Source organism: Neofelis nebulosa, chromosome 10 (assembly GCF_028018385.1).
Source record: "Neofelis nebulosa isolate mNeoNeb1 chromosome 10, mNeoNeb1.pri, whole genome shotgun sequence".
NCBI lineage: Eukaryota > Metazoa > Chordata > Mammalia > Carnivora > Felidae > Neofelis > Neofelis nebulosa.
The window spans coordinates 81,771,734-81,787,134 of NC_080791.1; the positions used below are offsets into that span (position 1 = coordinate 81,771,734).

Consider the following 15,401-nt stretch of genomic DNA (forward strand, 5'->3'; position numbering starts at 1 on the left):
GCACTGGGCACTCTCCATCTGAATGCTTGGCAGCCAGGCTTTGGGTCCCTGGCACACTGCTCACCCCGGCCTTTCCTTTTGTTGCCCTCAGGCCTGTGTAATTGTGAGTCAAGTCACTGGGCAACCAGGTGCCTTCAGAAAAGCCCCAGGGTCTCTGGCAGCTACTGTTCATTTCAGCCAAAACTGCGGAGGAAGAAGGGCATCAGGCTTAAGGGGACCCATCCCAACCTTCCTCCCCACCCCCTGAAATAGTCAAGCTCCCTCCAAAGAGGCTCAAATGGAATATTCTATGGGCAAGTAGACATCACCTCACCTCTGCTGAGGTGGGCGCTAGTAGCTCCTCCCTGTTAAATGTTCATCTCAATGTCTTTTCTCCAAGTGACTTTTAGAGTAAAAGAGCTGTCAGTTTGAACAGATGAGACAGGAGTCTCCTTCACTTGCTTTGGTTGCTGCTGCTGGCTCAGGGTCAGGAGACCAGACAGGTGAGAACTGCTTTTCCTTCTATCAGGAAAACTCTGAACTAAGGCAATGCTTTGCACTGAGTCTGGGGGTTTTGTGGTTTCAGGCACTAATAGGTGTTCAAGTACTTTCTCTTTCTAACTGCTTCTCCTCTAGGTCATAAAAGCTCTTTCCTTTCCTTTCCTTTCCTTTCCTTTCCTTTCCTTTCCTTTCCTTTCCTTTCCTTTCCTTCCCTTCCCTTCCCTTCCCTTCCCTTCCCTTCCCTTCCCTCCTTCCTTCTTTCCCTTCCGTCTCTCTCTCTCTCTCTCTCTCTCTCTCTCTCTCTCTCTCTTTTTCTCCTTCCCAGCTCCCTTCAGGAGTTGCTACACCTTCAGGTTGGGACATCCTTCCTCATTTGCAAACCTCAGCTGTGTCCGGGGGCAGGGCTTCTGTGGAGCCGCCAGGAGCAGAAAGAAAGGCTCCCAAGTAATAGCACTACATCAGATGTCAGACGTAGGGAAACTGCAGGCAGATCAATCTGGGATGTGCTGGTTACCAGGAGGCTCCCTCCCCCAAAAGACATTGAGGATCAAAGCTGACTTTTTCTTTCCTCGGTAAATTTTGCATGATTTGGCGCCTAAAGCACATCTGAGAACAGGTATGACTGAGCTCATCTTTGCCTTATTTGAAGAGCTTCAGGTCTGTGGATTGGGGTGGAGGTAGGGGGCATCCAATTGAAAATCCAGGCACATGTGACTTACAGCCGTGTGGGCTGCGATGGGGATGGTCCATCAGGCATTTGGAATAGGCTTGATTTTGGAATGCAGGGGATCTGATTGCTTCTTGGCAGCTTTCCTTTCCCAATTATGTTTGGCTTAGTCTAGTAGTCAAGTTACTTTACAGTCCCTAAGCTGATCCAGAAAGCACACAGAGGGGACAGAGAGCATACTGTCTAAAAAACAGGCTGGGTGGTGGGAAAGGGAACGTTCTGGCTGGATTTGGAAATATTCACTGAATAATCCACAATCCAACCCAAAGGCAGGGACTGCATATTATATACCTTGGCCCTTCGTGAAGTCCAAAAAGCTGAATGTAACATGCTTTTCTAGAATACTGATCAATTAAGACTGAACTTTGTGTGTGCTTTCAATTGTTTTGCTTTTGAATGTAGCTCAAGAAGAGATATGACAGGTATCTTGAATTGATTTTATTATAAAACATAGGACTTCTCATAATGAATATATGTTCTGGTCCAAAGGTTTAGCAGTCATAAAATCTAGATCCAGAAAAATATACATTATATCAGCAAACAAACACTTTGATGTACAAGTATCAGTCTGAATGTGGCAATGCTACCAGAGTGAAGCTTTTTATTAAAAAGTTTTCCTTTTTATAACTTAGGAAGGAAGTGTTTGCACAAAATTTGATACTTTAAACAAGATAGCAGGCAGAATGGTAAACCTACTTAAGAGAATGGGGACTGTTTTTCCTGATGACTTTATAGAATTCATTACTCACAGGAGTCTATTCATGAATTATTAAGCAGCTCAGCCACTCACTAAATCAAGTTAAAAACAAATAAAAAACAAGTTGAAGACTCTTAGGTAGCGAGTGTAATGAGTAGAGTGGGCATGTATTCAAATGATACTAAAGTTCAGACACTCAAACACTCACAGTCTGGTCAGCCTCTACCTTACCAAGTGGAAATGAGTTTAGTTTTATGATTTAAAGGTTGATATAGAAAATAATAGTAATACCTTCTAAGCCTTTATGGTGTAATGTCTGGAAAACTTTCTGTCCTCTTCTTGCAGTGATGAAATGTCGGATGGTGAGGTCAACTAACAACCAACAAACTTGAGATTTGGCTACTATTTTAATAACACATTTTTGGTAACTTAAAATTATTGCCTGGAAAATTATTCAGCCACAGATTCTCCATGATGTAGTACTGAGTAGTGGTCAAGTTACTATTTCCTCTGCTTTCAAGTCAGTTACCTCACTTGTCCAAGCTCAAGGTCACCTGTAAAATAGAAGTGATAGCACTAAATTCATAGTTTCATGAATTAAATAAGAATTAAATAAGGTTAATGTAATTGAAAGCATCAGCAGAGGGGCTATAACATAATAAGTGCAAAATAAATAGTTTTATGCATACAACGCACACACACACACACAAATTCTCTCTCTGTCATGCAATTTGCATATTTCTTGCATTTTGATTATTTTCTGATCTTACTTACCTAGAATCAGGAGGTCAAACACCGGAGAGAATCCTACTATCTGATAGCAGGTCTGATGACTTAACTAAAGAAGGGAAGATGGAAATTAACAGATACTGACATTCGATAACATAAGTCCACTGTATTCTTTCCTTCTATTATGAAAAATAGTAAAAAATTATAGTGTTTTATTTTAGGGGTGAGTAATCCAATATATGAATCTGGCTTCTCAGACATATTAATTTCTATCAATTTAAATTTTATGTAGAGTAACTATGAAGGTTCTGCATCAACTTCCTGAGAATCCTATCCAAAACCTATGATTCAAATTAGCTGTAATTAGTGTTCAAGGAATTTTTGCACTCTCTTTTATTAGAACTAGAAAATGTTTATATGTGCACAGTGAACTGGCAAACCCAGGTTTGGAGCAACCTCTCCCACTAGCCAGCCTTGTGGGCTTGGACAAATCACACTCAGTATCTCTGAGCTTCCATTGTCCTTGCATTTCAGATGAGGGCACTTAGCCCACCTATATCACAAGTTGTTTCTTTCAGGCTCTGAGAGTTCTAGTTCCAGGTTCTTTTAATTCCAAGATCAATGCATAAAATAACTTTCAGAGCTACTTTCTCAAGTTTCCAAACATTGCTGGAGAAAACGAGCTGACAAAACTCAAATTTATAAAAATTTTAAAAAGACAAAAACCACACCCATTGCTGAAGTAGGATAATCTCTAAAACAGACAGTTATGTTGTGCCAAACAGGAGTCCCAAATAAACTTCTATAACTCTGAAGGGGAAAAATATGGTGAGTCAGCTAGAAAGGAACACACACACACACACACACACACACACACACACACCAAGTGATTGGATTAAGTTAAAAGAAATCTATTCTTTCAGACTGAAATCCCCCTTATCCAAAATCTGTTTTTCAGGACAAGCAAATCTACTCCTTCCCGCCAAAACCAGTCTGATACTTCATAAACCAAAGTATAATTGTGAATGAGGAGAAGCTCAGTAATAATTTAGTCCTAAAACAAATAAACATTTTTGTTTTATAGGTGCTCCTTAATTTAGCAAAAATGACTTTAGCATATATTCATGACTTTAGCATATATTCATGAATTTAACAAAGAGTATACCTATATATCTATATCTATATCTATGGCTAGGAATATTTACTTTTCCTTTTTTTTTCTTCAGAGAAACACAATTATTTATCAAATAACTACATGTCCATGATGCTTAACTTAAAAAGGGCTCAATTTTAACAGGTCAAGTGGGCTAAATGGAAAAACAAATTTCAACAAATTCCACTCATGTACAAACGTCTAAGTTTCAGAAAGAATTTGCCTTTAAACACTGATGATCCTTGATATTTCTTTCTTTTTGAATGTTCATTGCATTTGCTGTAATAGAGGTTGAAATAAACCAAGATAAGTTAAAGAGGGAAACCATTTTCCCATTTCTCCCTGCTTTTGTTTAGATTATCATTCACATGTGTCACAAACTGAGAAAAGGATAGTGAAGAGTAGAAATGACCCAACAGGTTCCTTCACAGATACCCAAACAACTTACCTTCAGCAACACCCAAGTTTTTCCAGTTCTTCCACACTCTCCCATGTGCCTCGGGCAACTCCCATCAGCCCCTGGTCCTGATGACACCTACTCTCTTGAAATAACCCTCCTCAGGATACCCATTTGGCCAAGCAGGCTGGGGGAAAAGAGTCAGATTTCCCTATATCTGGAAGTGTGCTTTTTCCTCTCCAGTTCAAACGTGTTAAGTAGAAGAAGGAAAGAAAAAAGAGAGAGGTGGAAAGCTTCAAATGGCAGGTTGGAATGTAATTAGTGTTTGTCGGTACAGATGTCTGTAGGTGTTACCACTTCAACAGTAAGTGGGATATGGGCATAGTGCCATCTTTAAGCACAGGGACAATGTTTATTATGGTGGAAAATGTGCCCTTCAAACAATGTATCCATTAAGAATCAATGTATCAAGTTCTAGTTTTATAAAAATCCTTTGAACCACAACATTTTCAAACTCATTAATGAACACATTTTGGAAAATGAGTTGGGTCTCGAGTATACACCAACATACATGGAATTTTGATGATAAACATAAATGAAGCGGATTTATTTTTTTCTTAATTGTCTTACTCCCTTGGAGAACATAAGACGGGTTCTACTATCATCGGTATGCTGATATCCCCTAACCTCTTTTTTCTGTGGCTTATTCAGGTAATTGCAGTACATTTTTCACTGAGTTGTAATGAATATTCAATGAGTCATTGTATGTAAAGCACTTCAAATATGAGTGGCATGAAGAAGGCATTTGGTAAATGTAAACTCTTACTAATATTGTAATCTTACCATCAATATAATTAAAACCAATATTCTTATTGTACAACCAAACTAGCTATTCTTTTGTAAGATCCTGTAAACAATTGCCACTATGCTTCCAAACTCTCAAGGCAAAAAAAAAAAAAAAAAAAAAAAAAAAAGGAAAGAAAGAAAGAAAGAAAAAGAAAAACAACCTTCTTTCTTCATTAAGGTATTAATTTTTCTTTTTTATACTAGAAATATCCTATCTGTTCTTTATTGTATAATTCGAAGTCACACATTTTGAAGGACATTTGTAAACTGGAAAGTGACCATGCACCCTGAAAAGTACATAATCTAGAGATCACATATTATAAAGCAAAGGCTGAAAAGTTGAGTAGATTTAGAGAAGAGAAGGGATGAAAAGGCACTTGATTATGGTCCATTGTAATTGAAGAACTATTTCAGGGGGATAAATACATCCTGTGCTGTTTTGAAAAATCAAGCCAGGACCAATATGAAAAATGTATTTTAAAAGATAGCTATGTTCTCAGTATAAAGAGGGTGAGCTTGAAAGCTACATATGTTTATTTTGTGTGTGTTGATATTTTGAGGTACCTTTTGCCTTTGATTCTTGGCAAGTAATTTTAGCAAATGAATAATCCATCAGTTTATAAATAGATCAGGTTAAGTAGCAAAAAGAATAAATAACAAGGTAAACAAATTAGCATACATATATGCATTTTCTCCTGCTTTGTTTTGCCTGTGGACATTCCATCATCCAGGTTGGTGTTTATTTGCTTTGAAACCAGAATCTTCTCTATCTCTCATCTGCTTGCCACCCACTGATAAAACATAGCCTTGTAAAGAGAAGAAGACTTGGTATAACCACATGTCTGGTAAACGTGGCCACATCTCCATATGGGTGTCTAGAGGAACAAGGAATTAGTATGCATTCAGAAGCATTGATCACATCCTGTAAGACTTCCTCAAATAGACGTCTTCTCTAAGCAAGCGTCCCGGAACCTCTCAGACAGCTCTTAGTGCCATTTGGACCAAGCCGTATTTTCTTGTTTACTTTCATAATCATCTCACTTCTTCTTGAACTCTGGAACTTCATGGTAATCTTTGAACTTTCTGGTGCAGCATATCAGACACAAAGAAGATGCTTATGGAGTGTCTGGGTGGCTCAGTCCAGTTAAGCATCCGACTTTGGGTTTTGGCTCAGGTCATGATCTCACTGTCATAAGGTTGAGCCCCAAGTCAGGCTTGTGTTGAGCATGGAGCCTGCTTAAGATTCTCTCTCCCTCTCTCTCTCTCTCTCTTTCTCCCTTTCTGCCCTTCTCCCCCGCTCATGGTCTCTCTCTCTCACACACACACTAAATAAACAAACAAACAAATAGATAAATAAATGTTTTTAAAAAGAAGATTAGTATTATTTGAATAAGTTTAACTGTATATATAAGAATGAATAAAGAGAGCTATTTTCTGTATTTCATATTTTATTCTGCTTGTCATTGAACCCTCCGGTGCCTATTGCAATGCCTGGTACTTAGAAGGGAATTGTTACACAGCCACTCTGTGTATGAGTGTGTATGTGTGTGTGCCTCCCCTTCATCCCAAGGCAATGAAGTCTTCTTTCTATCATCACATGTCACCTTCTACTAATGATAGGCTAATCGTTATATGGAACAAGTTAAGAAGGTCTACTTTTTCCACATAAATTCTACATTGTCCATGTAAGTTCTATTTCTCCCATGTAAGTTTAGAGTCCTGGAAAATAATGTATGAAGAAAGTGAAATTCAGAGCACTGACACAATTTCTGAAAGCCAAATATGTGGTCATTGATGGAATCGTAATCAACGCTGATGTACTCAGTCCATAATACCTTGTGCCTCTTTTCGCTTCTTTCCCTTTCCTATACATACTTCATGTCCTCAAATTTGGTGTGTTTCTTACTAAAAAGAAGTCATGTATTCCAAAGTAAAGTGAAGGTTCATAAAAATACTCAGTAAAGGTTTAGATTAAATGAGCCAAAATATCGAGGCACATTATATCAAAACAGAAAATCCCAGAGAACAAATCAAGCAAGATGAGAATGGGAAGCCTGCAGAGCCTGGGAACGTTTATACTGCACTTAGAAAATGAATTGTATTAGTAAAAAAGTAAATGGCAGGATAGAAATGGCACAATGTACCAGATTATATGTAACAGATTATCTGTTAAAATCAATAATTGCATTAAAATTTCCCTCAGTAGACCAAGTTTACTAATTTAGTATCATAAAAAAACTTTTTTTTTGCAAAAGGCTTGTGTAATTGGATGTCAGTTAAAATAGCACAGATATGATTAGTTATACTTCCAATTTGTGGAGCGTTTTTCTCCTGTAAAAAAATTTTCAGAGCTTTCATGCAAACATAATTATCAAAGTGCCTATGTCACTGGTTCTGAACTTATTATCTAAAATTTCTGGAAGAAACAAGGAATTCTTTTCATCTGGATCCTGATTCAGCATGTTTATCTTATGTACTTTTAGTCACTGTGTTTCTGTTTACAGCATACGAGATACTCTCATCAGAACAAAGGTCCCAGCATTGATCAGTCAAGCCGCAGACTCTGGCAGCTGACTGAACAGCAGGAGCCAGAGTCCACTTGAATTGTTCACACTCTTAGAAGTCAAGTTCAGACTTGAGCCGCCTGAGGTTCCTTTTAATGCAGATTTGTCACAGCAGGCAGCTGACAGGATTTACCTGCAAGAACCAGAAACATGCACTGTGCCATCCAAAAGGCAGAAGTGGTGGATGGGGCTCACTTGTTGCAGATCTTCTGGCATGACGGTGCGGAGTCTCTCTACCCTGCTGTATGGCTGAGAGACAATTGCCAGTGCCCCGATTGCTACCTGGATTCTGCAAAAGCACGGAAACTTCTCATCGAAGCTCTTGATGTGAACATTGGTATTAAAGGCTTGACGTTTGATAGAAAAAAGGTAATTATCTCTAAATTATCTCTCCTTTATCTCCCCAGTTCATTGAAGGGGCTACTGTCCAATAACTTAAAGAAGGGATTATGTTTTATTTGATCATGTCTATAACTACACAGAGAACCATGTTTGTGTAGTGCTCGGGGCAAAGCAAGCATGCTCAGTAGATGGAAGCTTCTGTTATTGTTGTTCGTAGTTTTATCACTACTACTGTTTTTAATAAAACTTACAGTATTGCTCATTATTCCTTCCGTGAAGGAATTTCGTGAACAGCCCCGAAGACACAATCAAACTATCTCTATAATAACAAGAGTGCTTCTGGGCCTCTGTTTATTCATCTGTAAAATAGGGATACTGACAGAACTTGTTTGTAGAGATTACATGAGAATTCAGTGAGGTAATATGGGTAAAAATGTTTAACACAGTGTCCGGCATGCAGTGAACACTGAAAAACTTGTATCGACGACTGTAGTTTTAGTCAAATGAGTGAGTTGATATGCAAGGCTTGCTCTAGAACTCTGGAAAACAAAGCTCTCAAAACCACCAAGTAGATGTGACCACCAGCCTGTGTTTCTCTCTTCCAAAGTGACGAGGATAGTTCTCAGAAAAGCAAATGTGACAGCTAGCTCATGGCTCTTCCCCCTCTTGTCTTTATCTGAACTGAAGGACTTTACTCCCAGGGTTCACCGCTTGCCAGCTGTGTGACCTTAGAAATATTTACTCAGACATTCCTCGCTTGGAAAATGTGAATAAGAGTAGTACCTTCTTTCTAGAGTTGTATGAGGACTAGAGGAGTTATGCCTGTAGTGTTCGTTACACAGGATGCACTCAGAGTGCTGTTGTCATTTATTATTATGATCTGCCTCCTCCTCATCATTTCCTCGTTCTGATACTCTTGGATGGAATATTAAATTCAGTGATAGCTCACTTTAAGTCATCACAGAAATTTTGGAAACAACAGATTTAGGAGATACAGAACAAGAACTTCAGATCGAATCACATTTTACTTTTTCTGTGATATTTAAGGGGCCTCAGAGCTCAGATGTATCACTTTGGCTTTCAGTTCTCCTGTCTTCCAAAAGAGTATTGTATGCGTGTGAGTACATAAGTGAAAATAAAAATAAAGTAAAAAGTAAAAGAAGTAAGGGCTAGGTGGATCCCCTGCTTATCTTAAATTAACATTAAAAAACAGAGCAATAATGAACCAAAGTACATAGAAGCATAATATACATATAGGTGATATCTGCTTTCTGTGTTATAAGGTTTATATCACGTGGCCAAATGAGCATTACAGTGAATTTGAAGCTGACTGGCTGAAGAAAAGATGCTTTTCACAGCAGGCCAGAGAAAAACTCCAAAGAGAATTATTTTTGCCAGGTAATCTTGCCATGGTCTTCAATGTCTTTTAAAACTCTTATGGTAAGATATTTTCTCAGAAGCAAATATAAACCCTTGTGCCTTGGTTAAAACATTATTATAATTTAGGCAGTATGTTTAATGATTTACCAAACACCGATCGTTTGGGTAGAGATGAAAGAAAATATAGAGGAGTTCTGGACATTCAAAAGAGGCAGAAAAAGGCAAAGTACAGCATACTTGTACCCTTGTCCTCTAATGTGAAACCTGGCACACAAGACATGAGACACTGAGTGTCCACGGCAAAGGAGAGGGATGAACCAAAGGCAGTCTTGCCCTTCTTAATTTTATCTAAAGCCAGAACAACACAAAACCAACACAACAGGAACTCCTAACCTGGTATCCACAGATAAAATTATGTGATCCCAGAGCCCAATGAAATTATGTGCACAGTGTTGAGTGTGCATGGGAGCATGTGTGTGTGTGCATGCATGTACACAGCAAATCTGTGTGGGGAGAGTTCAATGGGTCTCAAGAGAATCTGTGACCACAAAAATGTTCTGAAAATCTGCAATTGTTGGATTCGGTGGAAAAAGGCTTCATTCTTGAGCTGAGAGACAGAATAAAAGAAGTACTTAATACAGGTAGAAAGTTAATTATTTGCTCTCTGTATGGTTTGAAGATTTGTATCATAAACTAAGTGAGTCAAAGGCAGATTCTAAAAATATCATGATTCTTATATATTTAGTAGAACTTGACTTCTACAAATACACTAACAAGGCAATTATCCTTGAACTTTCTTTTCTACTGTTAACTAGATATATTGGACTGGCCCTGTTGAAATCTGTGACACCAAAACAGAGATTTCACCTGACTCCTTTCAGATCTGAAATTCTCAAACATGTATAATAGGTGGTTTTAAATGAGAGATTTGCAACAGTTTACTGGGTGTGGAGATGTTACTAATTAATTAGCTTGAACCACACAGTTTCACCTTGTTCTATGGTTATCAATAGTTCATGAGGGCACCTGAATGGCTCAGTTGGTTAAGCGTCCAACTCTTGGTTTCCTTTCAGGTCATGGTCTTGTGGTTTCTTGAGTTCCAGCCCTGTGTCAGGCTCTGTGCTGGCAGCATGAAGCTGCTTAGGATTCTCTCTCTCTCTCTCTCTCTCTCTCTCTCTCTCTCTCTCTCCTCTCTCTGCCCCTCCCCCACTTGCACTGTCTCTGCCTCTCTCAAATAAATAAATGAACTTAAAAAAAAAAAAAATAGGGCATGATACTGTTCCCTTCCTGTTCAGGCATAGACCGGTGTTGTCAAGAACTAGGTTCCTCTGGGGCGCCTGGGTGGCTCAGTCGGTTAAGCATCCAACTTCGGCTCAGGTCATGATCTCACAGTCTGTGAGTTCGAGCCCTGCGTCAGGCTCTGTGCTGACAGCTCAGAGCCCGGAGCCTGCTTCAGATTCTGTGTCTCCCTCTCTCTCTGCCGCTCTCCTGCTCATGCTCTGTCTCTCTCTGTCTCAAAAATAAATAAAACCATTTAAAAAAAAAAAAGAACTAGGTTCCTCCATGGCCTTATCTCATCATTCAGACAACTGACAAGGTTTTGCTCTGGTGCTTTCTGTCTAAACCACCAGGAATCCACTGTCTTCTTTATGTAGCCCAGCTAGCTGGTGGAATCCAGATAGGTATCCAGAAAAAGATGTTTATCCTGCCTTTCCCCAGTGAGAGTATTGTACAGAGACTTCAAGGAGTCTCCAGTTACATAACTGAGTAGCAATTGTCTGGGTCAAATAGCAGTTTCACAAATGTATTATTATTTTTTATTTATTTTAGATTTCTTCTGGTACTCAAAATATTTTTCCTTCACTCTGCCCTAATTTTGTAATCCTGTTGGATTTTGCTTTCATTTCCTTCAAGTTCTTCTTTTGATTATTTCAGGGAATAAAAGCCAACTTTTTATTATTACAACTTAGGCTTTTAAGCATTGTAAAAAGACACAGCCACCCTCCTCCATTAATATTTCTTGACGAATGCAGTTTTATAGCTTATATTTCTCAGTACTATCAGGCAGTAGCAAAGTGGAAATGATACTACACTCAGTTAAGTTGTGGAAAAACCCAGTCACACTGACAGCAGCAGTCATGAATAATATAAGGAGAACTGGCTGCTATTTAGACACTGGAAAATACTTTAATGGTTTAAAACAAGATCAGATTTTTAAAATATCTCCCTGAGCTGTGCAGTTGGTGGGGTAAAGGAGAAAGCAATGGGCCATTTTTGGAGTATTGCTTCTCTGGCTCTTTGCCTGTAGAATTTGACACCTTATTGAACTGCCATCACTTATTTTCAAACATTTATACTCCAGAACATGTAAACAAACTCTGTTACACTTGTGGAAGGATTTTGTTTTTCATCCTCAGTGGCCATGTTACCTCTTCTGCTCTTTCCTTAGAGTTAGAAAAGACTTTTAAAATCTGGAATCAAGATGCAAACCACTTTTCCTTGATCTTCCCTTGGCATTAGCTGTCAAACTCGAAAATGAAGACATGATGATCAGCCAGAAAAGACTCTTGTCAATGGACAGCCACAGCTGGAAGGAAGATGTGGATAATAGTCATTCCATCATAAATTTTGATCCGGTTGCACATATATTGGGCATCTATTTTGTTCAGGAAGCTCCTTAAGGAAATACCAAGTTAAAAAAAAAAAAAAAGACACCGATTCTGTCCTTGAGGATTTATCATGTCTAGGAGGGGGACCCTAGCCATGAAAAGAAATAAGTACAATCCATTATTTCAGTGCAAGAAAGCATGCAAAGAAGGTTAATCATAACACAGAGGAAGGAATCTGAAGAGACAAAAACATAATCCTTGAAGCCAGGAATATGTGAGCTGGATTTTAAAGAATCAGTTTGTCAGGCAAAGACAGCAAGGAAATTCTTGACAGAGAAAAGGGCATGTAGAAAATCATGGAAGTGTGAAATAGCAGGGTAGCCTTAGGAAACACCAGTTAGTTTAATAGTGGTGAAGTTAAAATCATTAAAGCCACAGGGAATAGGGAAGGGGCCTAATCATGAAGCGGCCTCAGTGCCCTACTAAGGAGCTCAGTCCAAAACCATTCCGCAAGGACATTTTCACAACATAGAAATCAGGTGTATTCCTTTCCATTCATTTCCCAGGCTGATTTTCTTCCTATACAGCCAGAGAAATGAGTTTAATATCTTTATAAGTTTAAGAAGTTTGCTTTATTTTCTTTCAGATGCATTTTACATATTCAGAGTTATATCCATTCCGATTTTGACCAAATGTATATAATTTCTCAAATGCTTACAAAGCTCATGACTGTCTTCTTATCTTCCTCTTTCTGTGATTTTGCTTTCCCCTCCCCCAGTAGCCCCTTTGGTCCTTGGTTTCTATCTATCTTACAAAAGAGAGTGGAATGATTATATCTTTATCAGAAATGTTTGGTCATGGTCATCTGTATTGGGTAGACTGGAGTGGGGAGTGACAGGGAGGAGGGTAACCATAGCACGATATAGAAACAGTCCTACAAAAAGCACTGAGAACTTAGCCTAGGGAAGTAGCAGAGATGATGGGGAAGAATTTGTATTTAAGAGAAACATATATTGACCTGTAGGACAAGAGGTTCCTGAACTTGTTCTCAATTCTCCACCAATTTAAAAGCTGAAGCCTAGCGTGTAAATGTTTCCAGACAAATGCATGAAAATTGAAAACTGTAATAAAACATTGGAAATATGAAGATTTTTATTAAGGTAATTGTATTTTAAGGGCTCTTGGATGGCTCCATTGGTTAAGCATCTTACTCTTGATTTTGGTTCAGGTCATGATCTCACAGTTCATGAGATGGAGCCCTGCATCAGGTTCTGCGCTGACAGTATTAAGCCTGCTTGAGATTCTCTCTCTCTGTCCCTCCCCAGCTGACACACAAGAGCAGGCTCTCTGTCTCTCTCTCTGTCTCAAAATAAATAAATAAACTAAAAAAAATGTAATTGTATTTTAGCTTCCATGTAAAATTGAAATGATTATACATTAGGGGGCCTGGGTGGCTCAGTTGGTAAGCATCCAACTTCGGCTCAGGTCATGATCTCACAACTCGTGAGTTTGAGCCCTGCATTGGGCTCTGTGCTGACAGCTCAGAGCCTGGAGCCTGCTTCAGATTCTGTGTCTCCCTCTCTCTCTACCCTACTTGGCTTGAGCTCTTTCTCTCAAAAATAAATCAACATAAGAAAAAGAAATAATTATACACTAATTTTTGTGTTTAACTTCAAGATGCAAAATTCCCAGAATATAATTGATAAGACTGAAATGGGAAAAATCTATATATAGCACGACCTTTCATATATGAACCTAAATATTTGTTCTTTCCATTAACATTCAGTTTTGGAATGAGTACTCATTTTCCTACCTCTTTGAATTTGTACTGAAATATTTGTACACTATTCTCTGACTTTAATAATATTTGTTATTTCAAATTGAGGTTTAAAAGATTGTAATTTGAAGAAAATCTTTTTTTCAATGGAAGCAGGCCACTCACTTTTCTCAGCAGCTCAGGGACTGAGTACATTGCACAATCAGAAAAGAACATTTCCCCTCAATTTGATACAGCAGAGCAAGTCTTTACCTGTCCGTTTAACCAGGCCATAGCTATCTGCCATCAGTCTATAGCCATCAGCCCCTCTTTTGTTTCAAAAGGAACATTCCACAAAAGGGAGTCAAAACTCTCTGTAACTGTCAGGACCGTGTAGAACCTCTATGCCTTTCACAAGGCGGGGGGGGGGGGGGGGGGGGGAAGCAGAGCTCCCCTTTTCTTGCAGACGGTCATGTGTTTCCTTGAAGATGAAGATTTTTATTATGGCAAAAAGAACAGAGTAGGTCAGGTGCAGAGGCTATTTTTACAGAGATTTGTCAAAAAAGCAAAGATCACTATTTTTTTTACTTGGCAAGTAGTGAACACAACAAGTGTGTCTAACTCCCAACTGACAATTCACCCCGTCCCTAAATCTTGCCCCATAGTTTGGCCATTCCTGAACCCCCAGGGGTAGGAGTCTGCAGTGTAAGTCAGGGATGGAGTGAGGGTCTTTGCTTCATATATTACTTGGTAATTATAAAAAGGGCTGGGAGCTTGTTTCTTCAGGCTGCCTTAGAATGTCCCCACTGTATCTGGGCTGCCAGGTAAGTGGCTTCAGAACAGCTCTGTTAAAAAACAGCTGCATCAGAATGATCAGCCCACCACATCAGGTACCCAAATGCCTTTCCTTCCCAAAGAAAGACCTAGTCAACATTCCCTTCCTGCCCTTACCCAGGCTCACACTCTGACACACAGGTGGGAGACACACTCAAAGTCTTCATATGTTTAAGAAGAGTCTCTATTCTGTTTTGCCCATGGACCTACTGACTTTCAGAGAAATGTCTTTGGGATTTTTATAAAATGAATACAGGTGTCTTGAACGTCTGTGTACTTCACTTCATTTGTCCTCTGTGCCATATTGATGTCTTCCAATGTGTTCTCTGGATTACATACCATTTATTATCCCCCTCGATTTCTGCACTGTACCTGATAAATTTGGGCATCATGTCTAAAGAGTCTAAAGTCCCTACATGGGATGGAGCTGCCCTTGTCCTGTCAGCGAGTCCAAGACAGGAGCCTCCTTGCTTGAGAAGAGCCTGGTGCCCTAGATGCAGCCGATGCCACTGGTCCAGACATTGTTCCCACAGCCTTCTGCCTAGTGTCAGTTTTCACTTCTGAACTTTAAGGTCTCCTTCCTTTCGCCTTTTCTTATCTCTATCCATACTTCCAGCAAGAAAACACATAATCACATCCTCAGAGGTAAATATTCAAGATAAGTCTATTTTACAACTGGATATGTTACAGAACGTTTTTTAAAAGGCTGTATGTTCTTTTATGACTTTTAAAAATTCTTAGATAAGGGGTGCCTGGGTGGCTCAGTCGGTTAAGCATCCGATTTTGTCTCAGGTCATGATCTCACGGTTTATTGGTTTGAGCCCCCAGTCGGGCTCTGTGCTGACAGCTCAGAGCCTGGAGCCTGCTTCGGATTCTGTGTCTCCTTC

The 15,401-nt window shown here is 39.2% G+C and overlaps 1 protein-coding gene and 1 long non-coding RNA gene across 4 annotated transcripts in view; one reads left to right on the plus strand and one right to left on the minus strand.

Moving 5' to 3' along the window:
- The first annotated feature begins 247 nt into the window (after positions 1-247).
- Positions 248-15,401, plus strand: part of BBOX1 (gamma-butyrobetaine hydroxylase 1) — a 59,744-nt gene continuing 44,590 nt past the window's right edge. The window contains exons 1-3 of one of the 3 annotated variants that reach the window (XM_058688497.1): positions 248-482; positions 7,534-7,962; positions 9,219-9,333. In XM_058688497.1, the coding sequence (XP_058544480.1) occupies positions 7,744-7,962; positions 9,219-9,333 (334 nt within the window). In that variant the 5' untranslated portion in view covers positions 248-482; positions 7,534-7,743. Of the gene's footprint in view, positions 483-918; positions 1,097-7,533; positions 7,963-9,218; positions 9,334-15,401 lie in introns of those variants that run through there. The other 2 variants (XM_058688498.1, XM_058688499.1) reach the window with 2 other exon arrangements.
- On the minus strand, positions 2,293-4,413 carry LOC131487621 (uncharacterized). The gene is made up of 2 exons (XR_009249850.1): positions 4,235-4,413; positions 2,293-2,458 (listed from the first exon to the last, which is right to left on the minus strand). It is a non-coding gene; the product is annotated as an uncharacterized LOC131487621 (long non-coding RNA).